The sequence below is a fragment of the Leucopleurus acutus genome (assembly GCF_964270905.1).
Source record: "Leucopleurus acutus genome assembly, chromosome: 2".
Taxonomy (NCBI): domain Eukaryota; kingdom Metazoa; phylum Chordata; class Mammalia; order Artiodactyla; family Delphinidae; genus Leucopleurus; species Leucopleurus acutus.
In genome coordinates, this window is record NC_139143.1 from 178,045,370 (window position 1) to 178,062,194 (window position 16,825).

At 51.3% G+C, this 16,825-nt stretch overlaps 1 protein-coding gene across 1 annotated transcript in view; it reads right to left on the reverse strand.

Annotated features, from left to right (window-relative positions):
* Positions 1-2,694: 2,694 nt before the first annotated feature.
* Positions 2,695-16,825, reverse strand: part of VWA5B1 (von Willebrand factor A domain containing 5B1) — a gene marked incomplete at both ends in the record, with an annotated part of 39,972 nt that continues 25,841 nt past the window's right edge. The window contains 8 exons of the mRNA XM_082862342.1: positions 2,695-3,189; positions 4,686-4,803; positions 5,246-5,315; positions 5,939-6,013; positions 8,181-8,294; positions 11,652-11,789; positions 13,373-13,687; positions 14,120-14,321. Coding sequence (XP_082718468.1) covers positions 2,695-3,189; positions 4,686-4,803; positions 5,246-5,315; positions 5,939-6,013; positions 8,181-8,294; positions 11,652-11,789; positions 13,373-13,687; positions 14,120-14,321 — 1,527 coding nt within the window. The remainder of the gene's footprint in view (positions 3,190-4,685; positions 4,804-5,245; positions 5,316-5,938; positions 6,014-8,180; positions 8,295-11,651; positions 11,790-13,372; positions 13,688-14,119; positions 14,322-16,825) is intronic.

The window sequence follows — 16,825 nt, forward strand, 5'->3', positions numbered from 1 at the left end:
ACCTTTGGGTGCGGAGCAGGGGAATCAGGGAGTGCACAAGTCAGCAACTTGCTTGTGTATCAGAGTCATCCAGGGCTCCAGCAACTGCTACTGGGGCAGGGTCTGAGACAGGTCCCTGGAGAAGGGGGTGGTGTGCCCATCGCTCTGCTGGGCTTCTCAGTTCCTCCTTCCAGGGGTCTTGCAGCACTGGTTTTACACTGGGAAGGTACTGGGCAGGTACTGGACCACCTGAGCTCCGGTCAGTGTCCACACTGAGCTTGGAGACCCAGAAGCAGGTTAAGCAGGAGGCTGGCCAGCTCAGTCCCACCTGGTTACCTTAAGGGGGAAAGAGGCCCAGAAAGCACATGGGACTTGTTCAAGGTCACACAGACAGTCAAGCAAGTCCATGGTCACTAAGAGGGAAACACCTCAGAGGCAGAGAATCTGGGAATATCAAAGCAGGGGGAACCCCCCAGCCAACCCCGGCTCCAGGGCACCCAGAGAGGGATAGCCACTTGCCCAAACCAGTGCCAGCCATTTCAGCTCTCAGCCTGACAATATTTCCATTCCTGGGGGGCCAAGAAGGGGATGCCATGCCCCTTCCTCCTTCCCCTGAAGCTGGGGCTGCTGGCTGCATAGCTGCACAAGTGTTATTTTGTGGGGGAGGACGCATGCAGGGAGATGACAAGGTCTGGAGCCAGAGCCTCGAGCCCTCATCCCTCTGTGTGGGCGGCTGCCCGGCTGGCTTCCTCCCCAGGGCGGGGGTGTGGGGGGGGTCTGAAGCAGAACAGTCAGTCAAGCAGCAGATGGGACTTGATCTGAAATCTCCAGCCCCTTCCCCTCCACGTGGGATGGGTCACCGGCTTTTTGAGGAGAGCCTCAGAAGGGCTGGGGAGGTGAAATCCCCTCGTGGGAGATTTTGCAGCACAGCAGGAGGGTTGGGCAGGGCTGTGCATTGGGGGTGGGTGGCGTGCGGGGTAGGGTACCGCATCCTGGTGGGGCTGCCTTTTCTCCATACGTGATGGGTGTTCTGCTGAAACACCCCTCTCTCTCACCCGCTGCTGAAGACTGGGCATTTCTTTTTTCTTTCTTTCTTTCTTTTTTTTTTGCAGTACACGGGCCTCTGACTGTTGTGACCTCTCCCGTTGCGGAGCACAGGCTCAGGACGCGCAGGCTCAGCGGCCATGGCTCACGGGCCCAGCCGCTCCGCGGCATGTGGGATCTTCCCGGACCGGGGCACGAACCCATGTCCCCTGCATCGGCAGGCGGACTCTCAACCACTGCGCCACCAGGGAAGCCCAAGACTGGGCATTTCTTGAGTCTTCATGAGGCTTCATGAAGGTGTTTGATCCATGGGGTCCTCCACATATCCCTGAAGGGGGACATCTGGGAGGAGGGTGCTTCTCGCTAGGGCCCTGGGGCCAGAAGGGAATCTTTTCCTTGGTTAGGAAAGGTTAAGGCCCTGGAGAGGGGGCTGGGCAAGGGCATGGATTCAGTGTGGAGTCCCAAGCTGATGGACTTCCTTGGTGAGGTCCAGACCCACTTCCAAGGGAGTCTGCAGGACAGAGGTGATGGGACCCCAGCCACGAGGGAATCTGAGGCTGGGACACACCTGTCCCCACATGGTACACATGGTGGGCCTGAGAGAGGGACGTCCCCAGGGGCTCTCTGCTTTGAAGCTTCAAGAGTCTTTCCTTTCATCGAATAAATCACGGCTCCCAGTGGAAGCTGCACTGCAGATGCACTGCAGCCAAGCAAGGTTCTCTGTTGCAGACAAAGCGCCTCCATCTCACAGTGCGCTGTGGCCACTATCCCAAAACGCAGCCGACACAGGGCGGCTCTCTAGCCCCTCAGCACAAGCGGATAGAGCTTGCATTACGCAATCCCTGAAAGTGTGTAAAATGACTTCAGGTGTCGTCTGGTTTCTCCACTGGCTTCTGTGACCGTGGCTCAGAATTCTTCGGGGACTGGTTTTGCACAGGCTGCGGCTTAACGCTAACACCTTGGCTTGCAGGGTGCCTCCCCTTGTCCTGCCCATCTCCTCTTTTTAGATAGGAAGTCACAAATCGTCTGCAAACCAACACTAAAATACATGAAGGGCTTCCAAGCCAAAATAAAAGTTCCCCGGGTGACTCTTTTAAAGTGCTGGGAAGGATGGTTCTCCGGGCAGTTTGTAAGTGGGATTTAGGGTCTGTCACCATGGAGACAAATGCTCATCCCACAACACAGATGGCAGAGGGGGTCTCCCTCTGCCTGGATGCAGGCTTGCGGGTCTGGTTACTTTCAGGCTTTGGGGCCGCTCATCCACCCTTTATTTGAGGGGGGCATTGCCCATGTGACCCTCCTCCAGAGAGAACTCAGGCTCAAACTGTATTCTCTCTCCCCCTACCCCCCAGTGGCAGTAAATTCCACGGCTCTCCGGATGTCCAGGCAGAAAGGAACCTTTGAATGTTCTGGGGTTCTAGTCCAGCTCCCTCACCTCACCCACTTATTTTACAGGTGGCGAAACCGAGGCCCAGAAGGGAGGGAGGGAGGAGCTGGCCTAAAGTTGCACAATTAGGTGGTAGCAAAGTTGGCACTGAACTCAGGCCTCCTGATTGCCAATCCAGGGCTCTTTCTAGCAACCAGTATATTGGCTACAGTTTCAAGAGTCGCCCTACCAGGCCCACGTGGTCTCCTCCCTCCCCGCCACTGCCCCAGCCCCCTTCTCCCCCACTACACATAATTCGGGTTATAGCAGAGCATATTGAAACCTAGGCTCTCATCCCAGTGCCGCAGGAGCACGAACAGCTGGCGGGCGGCCGCCTTGAGCGCGCCCCGCGTGCGGCCCTCGGGCACCTCCTGCTGCTCCAGCCACGAGTTGGCCTTGGCGGCCACCAGCTCCCACTCAACGAAGTAGGAGGCGGAGCTGTGCTCCAGCCATGCCAGCGCCACCACTGTGGCCCACAGCTGCCCTGTGTGCTCTACTGCAGCCCTGGGCTCCCAGCCCGGCTTGCCCTCGGCCAGAGGCTCCGGGGAGAAGCTGTCACAGGAGGGGTGCCGAGGTGAGGGGCTGGTGCACGTCTGGGGACTCAGGGGCTGGCGGGCAGTGAGGGACACTCGGTGGCAGGTGAAGGGTGAGGTCCACTTGAGCTTCTCCATGGGGATGTGGGTGGCCTCGCAGAAGGCTTGGTTGAGAAGGAAGGCTCCGGAGGCCAGCTGCAGAGACACCTGTGTGTGTGGGAGCCCCTCAGTGGGCCTCAAACTTTTTAGCCCACGGAGCCCCAGGCCATGCCCAAATCTGGGTGCACACAGCCCGCTGGTTCACACCTCCCCCCGCCAGCTCGCCCCACCTACCCGGGGGATTTGCGGGATACCCAGCCCAGCCGAGCACCGCCATGCTTTATCCCACTGGTACTTCACGCTGATGACTTTCCAGGCCCAGCTCAACATCCTCACTCCAGACCTGCCTCTTGTCCTGGGCAGGTGGACCCAGCTCGGCCACTGGGACCATCCACCGCCATCCAACAGACTCTGGGCAGCTAACCACCCTCTTTCTCCCTCCATGTCAATCGTTTACCAAGTCCCAACGGGTCCCACTTTCTGAACAGCTCTGCAGCCCACCATCTGCCACTTCATGTTGTTTCTGCCTCTACTTCCCTCCCCTGTCCCCCCACCTTCACTCCATCTTTCCTGCATCCTGAGGGGTCTTTGTAAGGCAGAGGCCTTGTCACTTCTTGGAGGCCACCAGCTCAGTAGTTTCAATGTTCTCCTAGAATAAATCCAAGCTATGATTTCCAAAGCGCTGGTTCGTCCCTGACTCCTTCCCCTCCACCCACTCTCCAGCCCCCAAGCTCGCTCTCTCGTGTGTAAACTGTCGGCTTAACCATGTAACTCCAGCATGTAAACTATGGGCTTAAGCATTACATCCTTCCAGAAGCCATGCGTCATTCCTCCCTGACCTCAAGCCTGGAGTAGGTTTCTCCCTCCCTCCCCATCTCCCCCACCAAACCCAACTGCTCCCTCACAGCACCTAACCATCAGAATTGCCCGGTTTCCTTGGCAGTGCCGTGAGCGCAGGGACCATGTTCACCTAGTTCAAGGTTGTCTCCCTGGGGCTAGCGCTGTGCCTGGCCCAACAAATCCTTGCTGAGTGAATACATGCCTCCTGCTCTATTGCCCGGGGTATTTGGAAACTCCAAGTGACACTAGGCACTTGGGTGTGCAGGGGCTGCAGCGGGGCAGTGAAGCTCAAACCGTGTCCCTCCTTTCAGCACCTCTCGCTCCCCAACTTTGCTGAGCCCCAGATGTGGCAGGACCAGGCTCCCTTTCTCCTCGATTCAGAGACACCCACTCCCGACCTGGGGCATCTGCAGAGCCACTTGCTAAACACGTTGCATGTCCCTGGGGTGTTCATTTTACTTGCATGTGAATCATTTCAAGGCTTATTTTTATGTATTGAAAAACAGACACACAGAGGTGGTGGAGTGGAGTGCAAGATTCCCGTGAATTTTTAAAGCAAAGGTGGCAGATTGCAAAGAATTTTCACGGTGCTGGCGCTGGCTTTTAGCAACACTCCTAAACCCCAGATGGAGGACTCAGGCAAATTCCCTCTGCTCGGCTGCTACGTGGGCGGGAAGGTCTAGGCCTTCTTCCCTTGGTGGAAGGGGAGAAGGGCAGCCCCTCTGCTGAGTGTGGGCCTGGGGTCTGGGGTCTGGGGCACTCACCAGTGGGACGTAGTCCAAGCTCTGGCTCCCTGGGGCTGACTCTGGAGCCTTGGTCAGCGGCTTGCCCAGGAAGCCCTTGGCCGCTCGCGTCAGCAGCCTGGACTTGTTGAGATTCAGCCTGTGTGGGTGGAGCCAGGGAAGAGTGACCACCGCTGCCCCAGTGGTGTCCCTGGTCATCCCACCCCCCCGAGAGCCCACTCAACAGCTTCTGAAAGTCAGGGCTGCGAGGGGCAAGGTAGTGTTCTTTTTAGGACCCTCTTTTGATAGCATGTTCTTGTTCAGCCCAGTGGTCAGAGAGTCTCATGCTAGCCCTCTCAGGGGGACTTGCATTTGCAAAGACACCGTGAACCCGTGGGAAGTGAACTTGGGGCGGAGGTGGTTTCAGCAGGGTGATACCTGAAGACAGTGCTATCTCTGGGCAGGGGTCCTTCTTGGCATCCTTAAGATTGTTCATTTCTGTGTAAATGTCAGCCTGGGCCTGCCTTTGGCCTTCCAAGCTAGGGACAGTCCTGGGAAAACGGGTGGCGGTAAGGTGAACCCCCAGTGGAAATCCCATGTACCTGGATCCAAAGAGAGCCTCTGAGGCCTTCAAGGAAGAAAGGGTGTTGGTGGCCAGACTGCGCAGGGGACCTGGAGAGCCACAGAATGACAGTTAGGGCTTGACAGAGGACCCTGTCCAGCTGTTCACTACCCAGATGGGGAAACAGAGGCCCAGAGAGGGCCAGGGGCTTGCCTACACCCCTAGGGATCTGAGCTAATGATCGGGCTGTTTCTGATGCAGTTGGTATGGGGAGGGGAGAAATATGTGGGTCCGTGTGTAAAGAAGCAGGCCTCCAAGTTCCCTTGGCTGGTGGCCCCTGGCATCTTCTGGAAGGTTACCTGTGGGGACAGTGACAACTTCACATCAACCCCCTTCAGCCCCGAGCAGGGACATTGAGCTTCCTCAATGGGCACATTGCTTGAAGATTCTCAGCAGAGTGAGGTGGTAGGATGGTCCCTCCGCTGGGAATTGGGATGCCTGATTCCTGGCCTAGCTCTGTCACCAACTTGCTGTGTGACCTTGGGCAAGTCACTTCACCTCTCTGGGTCTCAGTTTTCTTCCTTTAAAGTGTGGATACTCCTATTTATCGTACATGGAACTGTTTTGAGGAATAAAAGAACCAACAAGGACTTTGTTGGGTTAAGACACTCTCTTGGCCCAAAGATCTATCACTATTTTACTTAAAGGGAGAGCGGGCAGACTGCCCACTCACCTTCAGGAGTAGCGTACTTCTCGCGGCCCGGGGATGTGTTCTCACTGAAGGACGCAGTGGGGCTTTCCTCCACATCTACAATAGAGGAAGCCAGTGAGGCCTGAGCTCCCAGCCCTCCCCCTTACCTCCCATCCTCCCAAGGAGAGTGCTGGTCTGAATTCACAGTACCTGGGGATGGGCTGGGAGAGCAAGGTCAAGGTTCCCATCCCTGTCTGGATGGGCCTTCATCTCCCAAAGATACCACCTGCGCTCCACTGTAAGGGTCGGACATGCCTGGGTTCAAATCCCAACTCTCCCAATGATTAGCTGTGTGACCCCAGGGAAAGTTACTTGCTTTATAAGTTTCAATTGCAAATCGGGGATAATAGTATTGATCTGTGTTTTTGTAAAGATTAAATGAGATAATACACAGATAGTGCTTAGTGCCTGGTCCATGATAAGTGCTCAATAAAGCCGTGAGCTACAGACCCAGCAGGGAAGCAGGAGCAGGTCAGAGGCCTGAGCATGGTGTTTGGAGGTGGGCGGAAAGGTGGGTTCATGCCAGCTCTCCAGGAGGGATCAGAACATGGCATTGACATGTCAGAGGGCTCTGAGCCTCAGTTTCCCCATCTGTAAAATGGGGATAATACTTGCACATCGTTTGTTCAAAATATATAATCAGGATGATTATTCTTATGACTATTATAATATTTCAATGGCTGGAGAGTGACGGGCATATATACTATATAGGAATGATCCAAATTACGGAAAAATCTTCATGCACAGATTTGTTCTGCAAAGCCTCTGTCTCCCTTATGAGACCGTTAGTAGCTTTGTGAGGGCAAGAAGCTCTGATTATCACTGGGTGCTCTGGGGGCAGCACAAGACTGAACCAGTGACTGAATGAATGAGGCAACCAGCAGGCAGAGAGCATGGTTGTTAATTAACCTCACGGACTCTGGAGCCGGACACGGCTTGTTCAAATCTCGGTTCTCTCGTGCATCTGCGGTGTGACCTTGTGTAAGTCAATTAATCTCTCTGAGCCTCGGTTTCCTCATCTCTTAATGTGGAAAATAAAAGAAACACGCTCAGATGGGTGTGAGGAGTCATGGATAATTAAAGCAGTGCCCAGCACATAGAAAACCCTCAGTGAGTGTTAGCCATTGGCATCCTTGGGGAGGGAAAGGGCTTGGGATAGACTAAGAGTTTAGACGTCCTACACACTGTGCGTGAATCAGAGGACAATTCAAAAGAAGGGATTTGTGATTTTGATGGAAGCCATGGGCCACCAGTAGCTGAGCTACAGAGAAAGGAAAGGGTAGACCAGAAGTTTCCTCTAGACTGGTAACCCAGCTTGGCTCAGGGGTAGAGCAGGTTCCCCTTGGTTTTGGAGGCTCTGAGGGACCAAGGAGCTGGCAGAACTCCTTAATTCTGAAGAGATCCTCCTCGGGATTTTCACCTCCTTACAAACTGTTCCCTTTTTAACCCATCAAAGTCTGTGAGCACTTTCTAATCCCTCACGTAAAACATCGTTATGATCTGGGGGTCGGGGCTAGTGGCCAGGTGGGACCTCTGATGTCCTTCCCATGCACAGAAGAAGGCAGGAGATGCTCATTGTACATGTGAGGGCACGTAGGAAGGGGTTAGGACTAGTGCAGCAGTTAGGCTGTCTTTAGTGGGACAAAAAGACACGCAGACATCCAAGACACAGAGGATTAAGGCAATCCTGTGAATTAGTGCAAGGTCACCAAATGGTCGAATCATGGATCTTCAAGGACCCAAGCTGCAGGCATAATGAAATCAGGTGAAGGTGGAAAGGATGCTTCTGGGAATCCTGGAAGAAGCAGAAGGTGGGATGGAACCGCCTTTTTGCTTTTTCCTTTATTAGGTTTCCTGGCATTCAGTGCCTGGGAGGACTCAGAGGTTGGAGGCGGGAAACAGCCACTGGGGTTGGTGGACCTTGAAAAGGGAGAGGTGGGGAATGGTGTGGGCACGTGGGCAGGGAGGCCAGACTGCTCTCTGGCTCCCGGTGGCTCTCTCAGCAAAGCTGTGTGAACGACGCATGCCTGGGCCATGCTGAGCCCCGCTGCCCATCTCAGGCCTCAGAGAATCCAGGAAACCTGGCCTTGCCCTCGCCCCATAAGGCCCAGAGTGAAGACTCAGAGAGAGTCCTTCGGGGCCTCGGACATGAGGGTGCGGTGGCTCAGGGGCCCAGGCTTCAGAGTGCACCGGAGGCGGCTCTTACTTAGGTTCTGAAATTTGCCATCTCTGGCAGCCGAGTCTTCCCCAGGCATCGTCTGGGACCGCCGGAAACCAGCAGAAGTGCCCCTCGACTGTCGGGTCAGCACCCGAGAGCTGACCATCCGCAACACAGCACCTTCATGAGGACAAGGAGAAGGGGTCAGATGGGCACAACTGTGCCAGTCTTTTGCCTCTTCCCCAAGGAAGATGGGCTGGGAGAGCAAGGTCAAGGTTCTGGCTTCACTCTGTCAATTATCTAAAGGCAGGGAGGCATTGCAGAAGGTAAGACCATGAGCTCCGAGCCAGAATGACCTGGGTTTAAACCCCAGCCCCATCTCTGACTAGCTGGATGGGGTACTGACCACTCTGAGCCTCAGTTTCTTTACCTGGAAAATGGGGAGAATAATACTTACCTTGCCAGGTAAATTCTATTGCTGAGATAATGTTCAGAAAGCACCAATGTTTTCTAGTTAGTTAAAAGGCTCGTTGTCTCAGAAACACCCCATGTCCCTTCTCTCTCAGTTTGCTGTCTCAGAAACTGAGGTCCCAGTTTCCTCTCCCACAGGGCAGGGCCCTGAGTCCCAGAGCATCACCATCAGCTGAAGCTACAGCACCCAACAGTGTGTTTTGGGGAACTCCATTCTCAGAGAACACTAGTTTTGAAGTTGTTCCTTAAAAAATGAAGAGTTCCATGGGAAAATAAGTCTTGAAGAAGCTTCATACTGTAGTCCATTCTCTGAGCCTCTTGATGTATACTAACACCCTAAAGGCTCTGAGAAGTCCTGCAGTAAAGAAAGCTTTTAAGTTTTATTTAATCCAGTCATTCAGAAATGCTTTTTCCTAATCTGGTATTTCCTATTTTTGTGCTGAATGGCCATTAACAAGACATGGAACCAGGGTTCTAGTTTCCTGGAACACACTTTGGGAAGTGCTGATCCAAATCTTAGGGGGCTGTGGGGCTTAGGTTAAGATATGTGCCTGGTCCTTAAAACTCCCAGACTGTGGCTACAGAAGCTAAAAAAAAAATGGTCAGAGACGAGTGGGAGGGGGGTGACATCATTCAGGGTGACAGTGCCCAGTGGGTGAGAAGACCCAGTGGAGTGACAGCCTGGGCTGCTGGCCAGAACCTGAAATCAGAGGAACTGAGGCAGAGAGGGAGGGAGGGAGTGGGTCGTTGAATATTTTGGTACCAAATTTTTAAAAAGCAGGGTGGAGGGAGGGCAGAGGAATCAGAAAAGGCATATTTTGTTTCCAAACACAATTCTTTCAGGAGGTCTGCTTTAAAAAGAAAAAGCCGCTGTAAAGAACAGAAAATGTATTGATAATTCAGGAAAGAAAAAGTGCATATAGTCCATAAACATACGAAAAGTTTTCAACAAAGAAATTCCCTGAAGGTACTTTTCTCCCCTCTCAGTTTAGTAGGTTTAGAAAGATAAACAATTTTCAGTGGTGGTGAGGATAGAAAACCTTCCTCATGATAACCTTTGGGGGCTGGGTCAGTTTGGTAACATACATCACAATAATTTAAAATGGGCCAACTCTTTGATATGCAATCTTAGTTCTGAATGTCAGTCCTGAGGAGATTACCAGACAGGTGCACCCGGATGTTCTTTGCAGCACAATTTACAATAATCAAAAGGGGAATAAACAGGGCTTCCCGGGTGGCGCAGTGGTTGAGAGTCCGCCTGCCGATGCAGGGGACGCGGGTTCGTGCCCCGGTACCGGAAGATCCCACATGCCGCGGAGCGGCTGGGCCGGTGAGCCATGGCCGCTGAGCCTGCGCGTCCGGAGCCTGTGCTCCGCAACGGGAGAGGCCACAACAGTGAGAGGCTCGCGTACCGAGAAAAAAAAAAAAAAAAAGGGAATAAACAAAAGGTCTAATAATAGGGGGCTACATTCTGATAAACCTTAAGAGGCGGTGGAGGGACTTCCCTGGTGGTCCAGTGGTAAAGAATCCTCCTTCCAATGCAGGGGATGTGGGTTCGATCCCTGGTTGGGGAACTAAGATCCCACATGCCGCGGGGCACAACGACTGAGCCCACGTGCCTCGGCTAGAGAGCCTGCCTGCCGCAAACTACGGAGCCCACGCGCTCTGGAGCCTGCGCACCACAACTAGAGAGAAGCCTGCACGCCACAACAAAGAGCCCATGTGCTGCAACTAAGACCAGATGCAGCCAAAAATAATTAATCGATCAATAAATTAATTAAACATTTAAAAAAAAAAGAGGCAGTGGAGAGGAGTAGGAGGGAGCACAGACTCTGAAACCAGGTTACTGGGAGTCAAAGCCTGACTCTGCCCTTCACTGCTGTGTGACCGTGGGCAAGTTACTTACCCCCTCTGCCTCTGCTTCCCCACCTGTAAAATGGGGGAAACAGTATCTTCTTTGCAGAGCTGTTTTGAGGATTAAATGATTTAATGTATATAAAGGGCTTTGGAACACTGTCTAATTGGCTTCTATGATGATGATCGCTCCCTGCAGTGGGGTACCTGCTGCTATTAAAATGAAAAGACAGAAAGATATTTCCCACACCCAGAGTTTGTAAGGTATAGCACATATTGGTATGATCCAATTTATGCAAAATGATCTGTCTTTTGATTTCTCTACATGTAGACACCTGTAGAAAGAAGTCTGGCAGGATGATCACACCAAGGGATTAATTAGTACTCATTTCTGGATGATTGGCAGTCCCAGTCACTTTTGTTTATTTTATGTCTTTCTATATTGAATTTAAAATTTTAATTTATTTTTTAATTGAAGTATAGTTGAGTTACAATAGTGTGTTAGTTTCAGGTATACAGCAAAGTGATTCAGATTTATATATATATATATATATATACATACACACCCACATATATATTCTTTTTCAGATTCTTTTCCCTTATAGGTTATTATAAGACATTGAGTAGAGTTCCCTGTGCTATACAGTAGGTCCTTCTTGGTTACCTGTTTTATATATGTGTGTATATGTTGATCCCAAACGCCTAATTTATCTCTCTCCCCCTTTCCCCTTTGGTAACCATAAGTTTGTTTTCTATGTCTGTGGGTCTATTTCTGTTTTGTAAATAAGTTCATTTGTATCTTTTTTTTTTTTAGATTCTACATGTAATATCCTATGATATTTGTCTTTCTCTGGCTTATTTCACTTCATATGATAATCTCGAGGTCCATCCACATCTTTCTATACTTTAGAATTTTCTACAGTGAGCACATACCAACTGACCAACTGGAAAAATACAATCAAGTCATATTCATTTAGTGGGAAAAGGGGAGTGGGATGGCTTCACAGCTCTGTGCAGAGCAGTGGGATGGGGATTCATGTGCCCCCTACCCCCTGGCGGCCAAACCATCTGCTGGGGGGCCTTTTAGCTTCAAGGCCCTTCCCTGAACCCCTCCCCACCAGTCTAGGCTGCTTTGTATCCCAGTCCCCCTCCTCTGGCCCACTTGGGAATTGCCTGGCCCTCAGAAGAGCCCTGGCCGCGCACCTGCCTTACCAGAGTTGGGGTATCCCACGACGGTGGGCAGGTAACGGCTCTTGCTTCTGTCCACAGGCACGAAGGCTGTGTACTTGCTGATGACGTTGCAGGCCTTGCTGGTGTGCACGGCGTTCACTTGGTAGCGGCGGCTGGACCCTGCAGAGGGAGAAGGGGGGGGTCACTGTGTGGAGTAGGAAAGTCCTCCCTGACATGGAAGCTCTGGAAGCTAAAAGGAGGGCTAGATCCATGGTCCCATCTTTGGAATTAAATAAGCCCTTAAAATTAAGGAGTTACCAACTTGCCATTAAGGTCATTTAAAAGAAATCCTCAAGATTATTAAAACCTCCACCATCACTTCATAAAATAAGGATATTTTAATGCAAAAGAAGTAAGACATCTAATAAAAAATGACAGTTACTTTCCTTAAATAACTTTAGTGTTATTTAAAAAAAAAACCAAATCTCTGTGTTGTCAGTATCTTCTATTTTCATTTTGCAGCTCTCTGATGAGAATCTTGCTGCAGGATTTCACAGGTCCCCTGGCTGTGTGGGGACCATTGGTCTGGCTCATTGGGACAACCTTGCAGAGACAAACCAGAGAGGGAGAGTGGTGAGCATAGGGTCACACAGCAAGTTAGGAATGGACCTGAGATCAGGACTCAGGATGGTCCCCAAAGCCCAGGCTCTTCCTACTGAGCAGGTGAGCAGTCTCCTTGGCGTGAAGGATGGACAAATGTCCTGTAAACTGTAAGGTAAAGTGCTCATTGGAAGAAAAAAAAATTTATAAAAATACAAATAATATAAAATATAAACCATGTAGTATTGTTATATAAATAAAGCATAAACTATAACAAATAATAGAAAGATTCTCTATTTAGATCTCTATTTATCTGTTCTCCAGGTGTGTCCCATCAAGATCCCACAAATCACTGTCTTGAAAGTTTGCCCCAATTCCTGGACTAAATTAGTCTCCCCACCATCCCTGTTATACAATTTCTTGGATCCCTGTGTTTCTTCTTAATAGCATTAGGACAAATGCACTCAATTAATTGTGTTTATTTGATTAATGTCGGCTGGCTTCCCTGCTAATCTGTGTCAAGCACTCATAAGTAAGGACGGGGATGGTGGTGGTCACTGCACTGCTCAGCCCCGAGCCTGGCCCCCAGCTGATCCATACTCAATAAATGGCCTTGATTGGTTACTGGGTGGACCGATTAGATCTAGGGGTTCTGTGGGAAGATAGGTGTGGTCCCGGAGGAGCAAGGCAGGTGGAATAGGGCGATCCCCACGGTTCTGTTTCGGGAGCCCTACAGGGGCGCTGCAGCGAGATGCCCTGGGAAGTGAGGAGGAGTGAGGGGCGTGTAGCAGAGGAAAAGGAGGGAGGAGAGGACTGGTTACCGGGTGGGTGTGGGAGGTGTGGAGGAGCATGGGGCTGGGAGGGGGCAGATCAAGCAGGGGGTGGAGCCCTGGGGCCGCTGTGTGTGTGTGTGTGTGTGTGTGTGTGTGTGTGTGTGTGTGTGTGTGTGTGTGTGTGTGTGTGTGTGTGTGGAGGGGGACTGTGGGGGTCAAGGGAGGCACCTGGGGGCAGAGATGGGGAGGGGAGGCGGAGCATTGGGCGGTGGCAGGGCAGTGGGGAGAAGGAAGGGGGTGGAGCCAGAGGAGGAGGGCAGTCCCTGGGGGAGAGGCAGGGGAGGGGCATGGGGCGGGGCTGCGAGGAGGGGGCGGGCCCGCGGCCCTCACCTTGCTCGATCTCTCGCTCGCGCTCCGCCAGCTGCTCGAAGTCGCGGATGATGGCGCGGGCCGCCAGGTGGTGGAAGGTCTCGCCCCACAGGTCGGGCTCGCGCGCGCCGCCCCTCTTGGGGCCGGGAGGCCCCAGTTCAAAGCTCACCTCCCACTGCAAAGGCTGGCTGTCGCGCAGGCCCTTGACCACGGCCTTGCCCAGCACGGGTCCTGGGCTGGCGGGCCTGCGGGGACTGGCCTGCTCCTCGGACTCGGCTAGGGGCTCCCAGTCCGAGGACGTCTCGGTCTCGAAGGCGGAGGGGTGATGGGACAGCTCTGGGGGCGGAGAGACAAGCGGGCTGTGATCTGAGCTGCAGGACAGGGGTTCCATTCCCAGGCGACATCATCCCTCCCCAGGATGCAGACAGCGCTAAGCAAGGACAGTCCCCTCCCCCCTCCCGCCCCCAGGGAACACACAACGCTTTCCTTAGGAGAGCAGGGGTGGCACTGGCTTGTCCCCAAGAGTAGGGCAGACCCACCTCTCAGGAAGCCAGTACCTGAGGGGGCCAGATAGGGTGGCGGGTCACTCCACAGGTAGGACACCTGGGAGCCTCACAGGCAGCCCAAGGGCCAGGTTGATTGGGAGAGAGGGATTGGTGAGGTGGTCTGGGAGGGATGGGCCACAGCAGATGCCCCCCTCCCAGGCTGGGCTACAGCCTAGGATTCCTCCCTGTCCCCAGTCAGGTCTTGGACCCTGTGGGCACTTACCCAGGTCCCCAGGGCTGCAGCTGTCTGAGGCAGGCTTCAGACCAGACCCAAGATCCAGCTCGTTCATGGGGCTCCAAGCCTGGGTCTCCTGGCTGGAGGGCAGGAAGGGCTGGCAGCCTTGGGGCAGCAGAGAGGGCCTGCGGGCCACTGGACCCCAGAGTCTGGGGCCCTGGCTCAGGTCCGGGCCACTGTTCAGCAAGGGCTAAGAATGCAAGAGGAAGGGGAGGAGACTGAGCTCCTGGTGGCTGGCCCCCTTCCCTCCACTCCCAGCCACAGCTCTTTCCCTGGCTGCCCCAGCTCCTCCTGGGGGACTGCCCCTGTAGTACCCAAGGACACATGACCTGCTTTCCATTACCCATGAGAAACATCAACACAAATAATCCCGAACCATGGATAAAGTCCAAACCAGGAAAACCGCGGAAAATCACACACCATGGATAATATCCTAAACCCACCTTTTTTGTTTTGGCCATAAAGTTTAAAACTCTGTGTGTGTTTGTAGTTATAATTACCAGCCTTTTCCCTTATGTCTTCTCATTTGTCATGCTTAAAAAGTCTTTCCTACTAAAAAAAAAATTCTAGAATTTTTGTGATTCTATTTTTGTTTGTTTAAATCTTTGATTCACAAAAAAAAATTTATTTTGATGTAAGGAAATAGAAAACAGCCCTTTCTTTGATTTTATGAGGAGTACAAACGTCATCACCATTTACTGAATACAGTTCATTCATTGAGTCCCTACGGCTTATCAGTTCTCTACCTCTATCCTGACAAAGCTGTCATGTATATTTGGTTTTATTTCTGGACTTTCTGTTCTGTTTTGTGGATTTAATCTGTTTAATGCTAGTACAAAACACTTCAAAAGGCAAGGAGTAAACTGGGAAATATATTTGCAACACGCATGACAAAGATCGTTTTCAAGAAATGCTCTTTAAATCACTGGGGTGGAGGAGAAGGGAGATAAACTCAATAGAATAATGGGTTAAGGGCATCTGCAGGCAGTTCATAGGAAGAGGATTCTATAAGCCCATGAAAAAATGCTCAGTCTCATGAGCATTGCTCTAAATTGAAATAAGTTATGATTTTTTTTAATCTTCTGGATTAGCAAATATTTAAATGTTTGATGACAACCATAGTTGTCAACAAGGAGACAGTTTCTCATGGACTGTTGGTGGGACTCTGCACCGAAGCACACTTGTAAAAGAATGATTTAGCTGTGTGCTATCTCTCAACAAGATGCACAGTCTCCTTTGACCCAGCGATTCCACTTTTAGGAATTTAATTCTGTGGTAATACACAAGGATGCAAATATCCGTGTGCCCGTATTGTATATTTATTACGGTACTGTTTGTAAAAGTGAAAATCTGGAAACTGTCTAAATGTCCATCGCTAGGGGTTGGTAAATACGTTATGGTACATCCACACAGTGGAACACCATACAACAGTGAAATGAAAGAGGCAGATTTTTTCCAAACCAATATGGCAAGATGTTCAAGATAGAGTTCATTTCAGAAAAGTAAATTGCAACTGTTCTATATTTTGATTGTAGGGAGAGTTACATGACTACATGCATTTGTCAGAACTCATAGAGCTGTTCACTGAAAAGAATAATGTTACTGCATATAAAAAGTGAATTAAAAAGACATTTAAAAAGTAAATTGGAGAGCAGTTTGTATATGTGATTGTTCAAAACATATATCTGTGTCGCATATGTGTGTTTTTTAGTGTGTGTAGTATTTCTGGAAGGGAACACCCAAAACCAAGTGAGTCAGGGCACAGGGGAGGGGGACTTTTATTTTTACTTTATATTCAACTGAACTGTTCGAGAGTTTTTTTTATTGAAAACTCTGAGTACGTATTACTTTTGTAATTAAAGAATATTAAATTAGTTAAAAATGAATTTTGCGCCTCTGGGAACACATATATCTGCCTGGAAGGAGGAGGGGATGGGGGGACAAAGGCACTTTTAGGTGTAACAGAGAGAAAAAGTGCCTCTTAGTTTTTAGGCTAACAGTTAACCGTGGGGTCTTTTTCATCTCTATCAAATATTTACTGGAATGAGGCCTGTGCGTCCCCATCAGATGGGGTCTCCTTGGGGCAGGGGCTAGATTCATCCTTCCTGTTTCCTCTGGGCCTGAGGTCCTGGGGATGGTACAAGGGTGTGGGAGATGAAAGGGACTGCTCCGTCTTAGGACGGCCTCAGTGGGAACTGGTACCCAGCCAAGGCTGCTGGGTCCCAGGGCATCCCTAACTTCTTTACCACAGCAGAGACTGGGATTCCCCCTACCCCTGCCCCACCATCACCAGCACACTGAGAAACAGAAGCTGCTACAGTTTCCATAGCAACAAGTTAGTCTAAGATTCAGCCCCCTTCACCCAGCCATAGGCTGCAGGGAGTGTATGTGTGTGTGTGTGTGTGTGTGTGTGTGTGTGTGTGTGTGTGTGTGTGCATGCATATACATTCACACAAGTGTATTGGAGATAGATTGTGGAAGAAGCCAAGCAGGGAATGGGGAGAGATGAACAAAGATGGGCCAGAAGTGAGGAGGAGAGCTGCCCAGCTGCCCGGAGCTCTCACCAAGTAGAGTTGCATTTAAAGGACACCTACTGTGCGCCAGGTGCTGCACTAGACACTTCATATTTTATCAGCCAGTGCTGCAAGAGTCCTCCACCTGCAGTTGGCTCCCAGTAAACATCTGTTGATGACT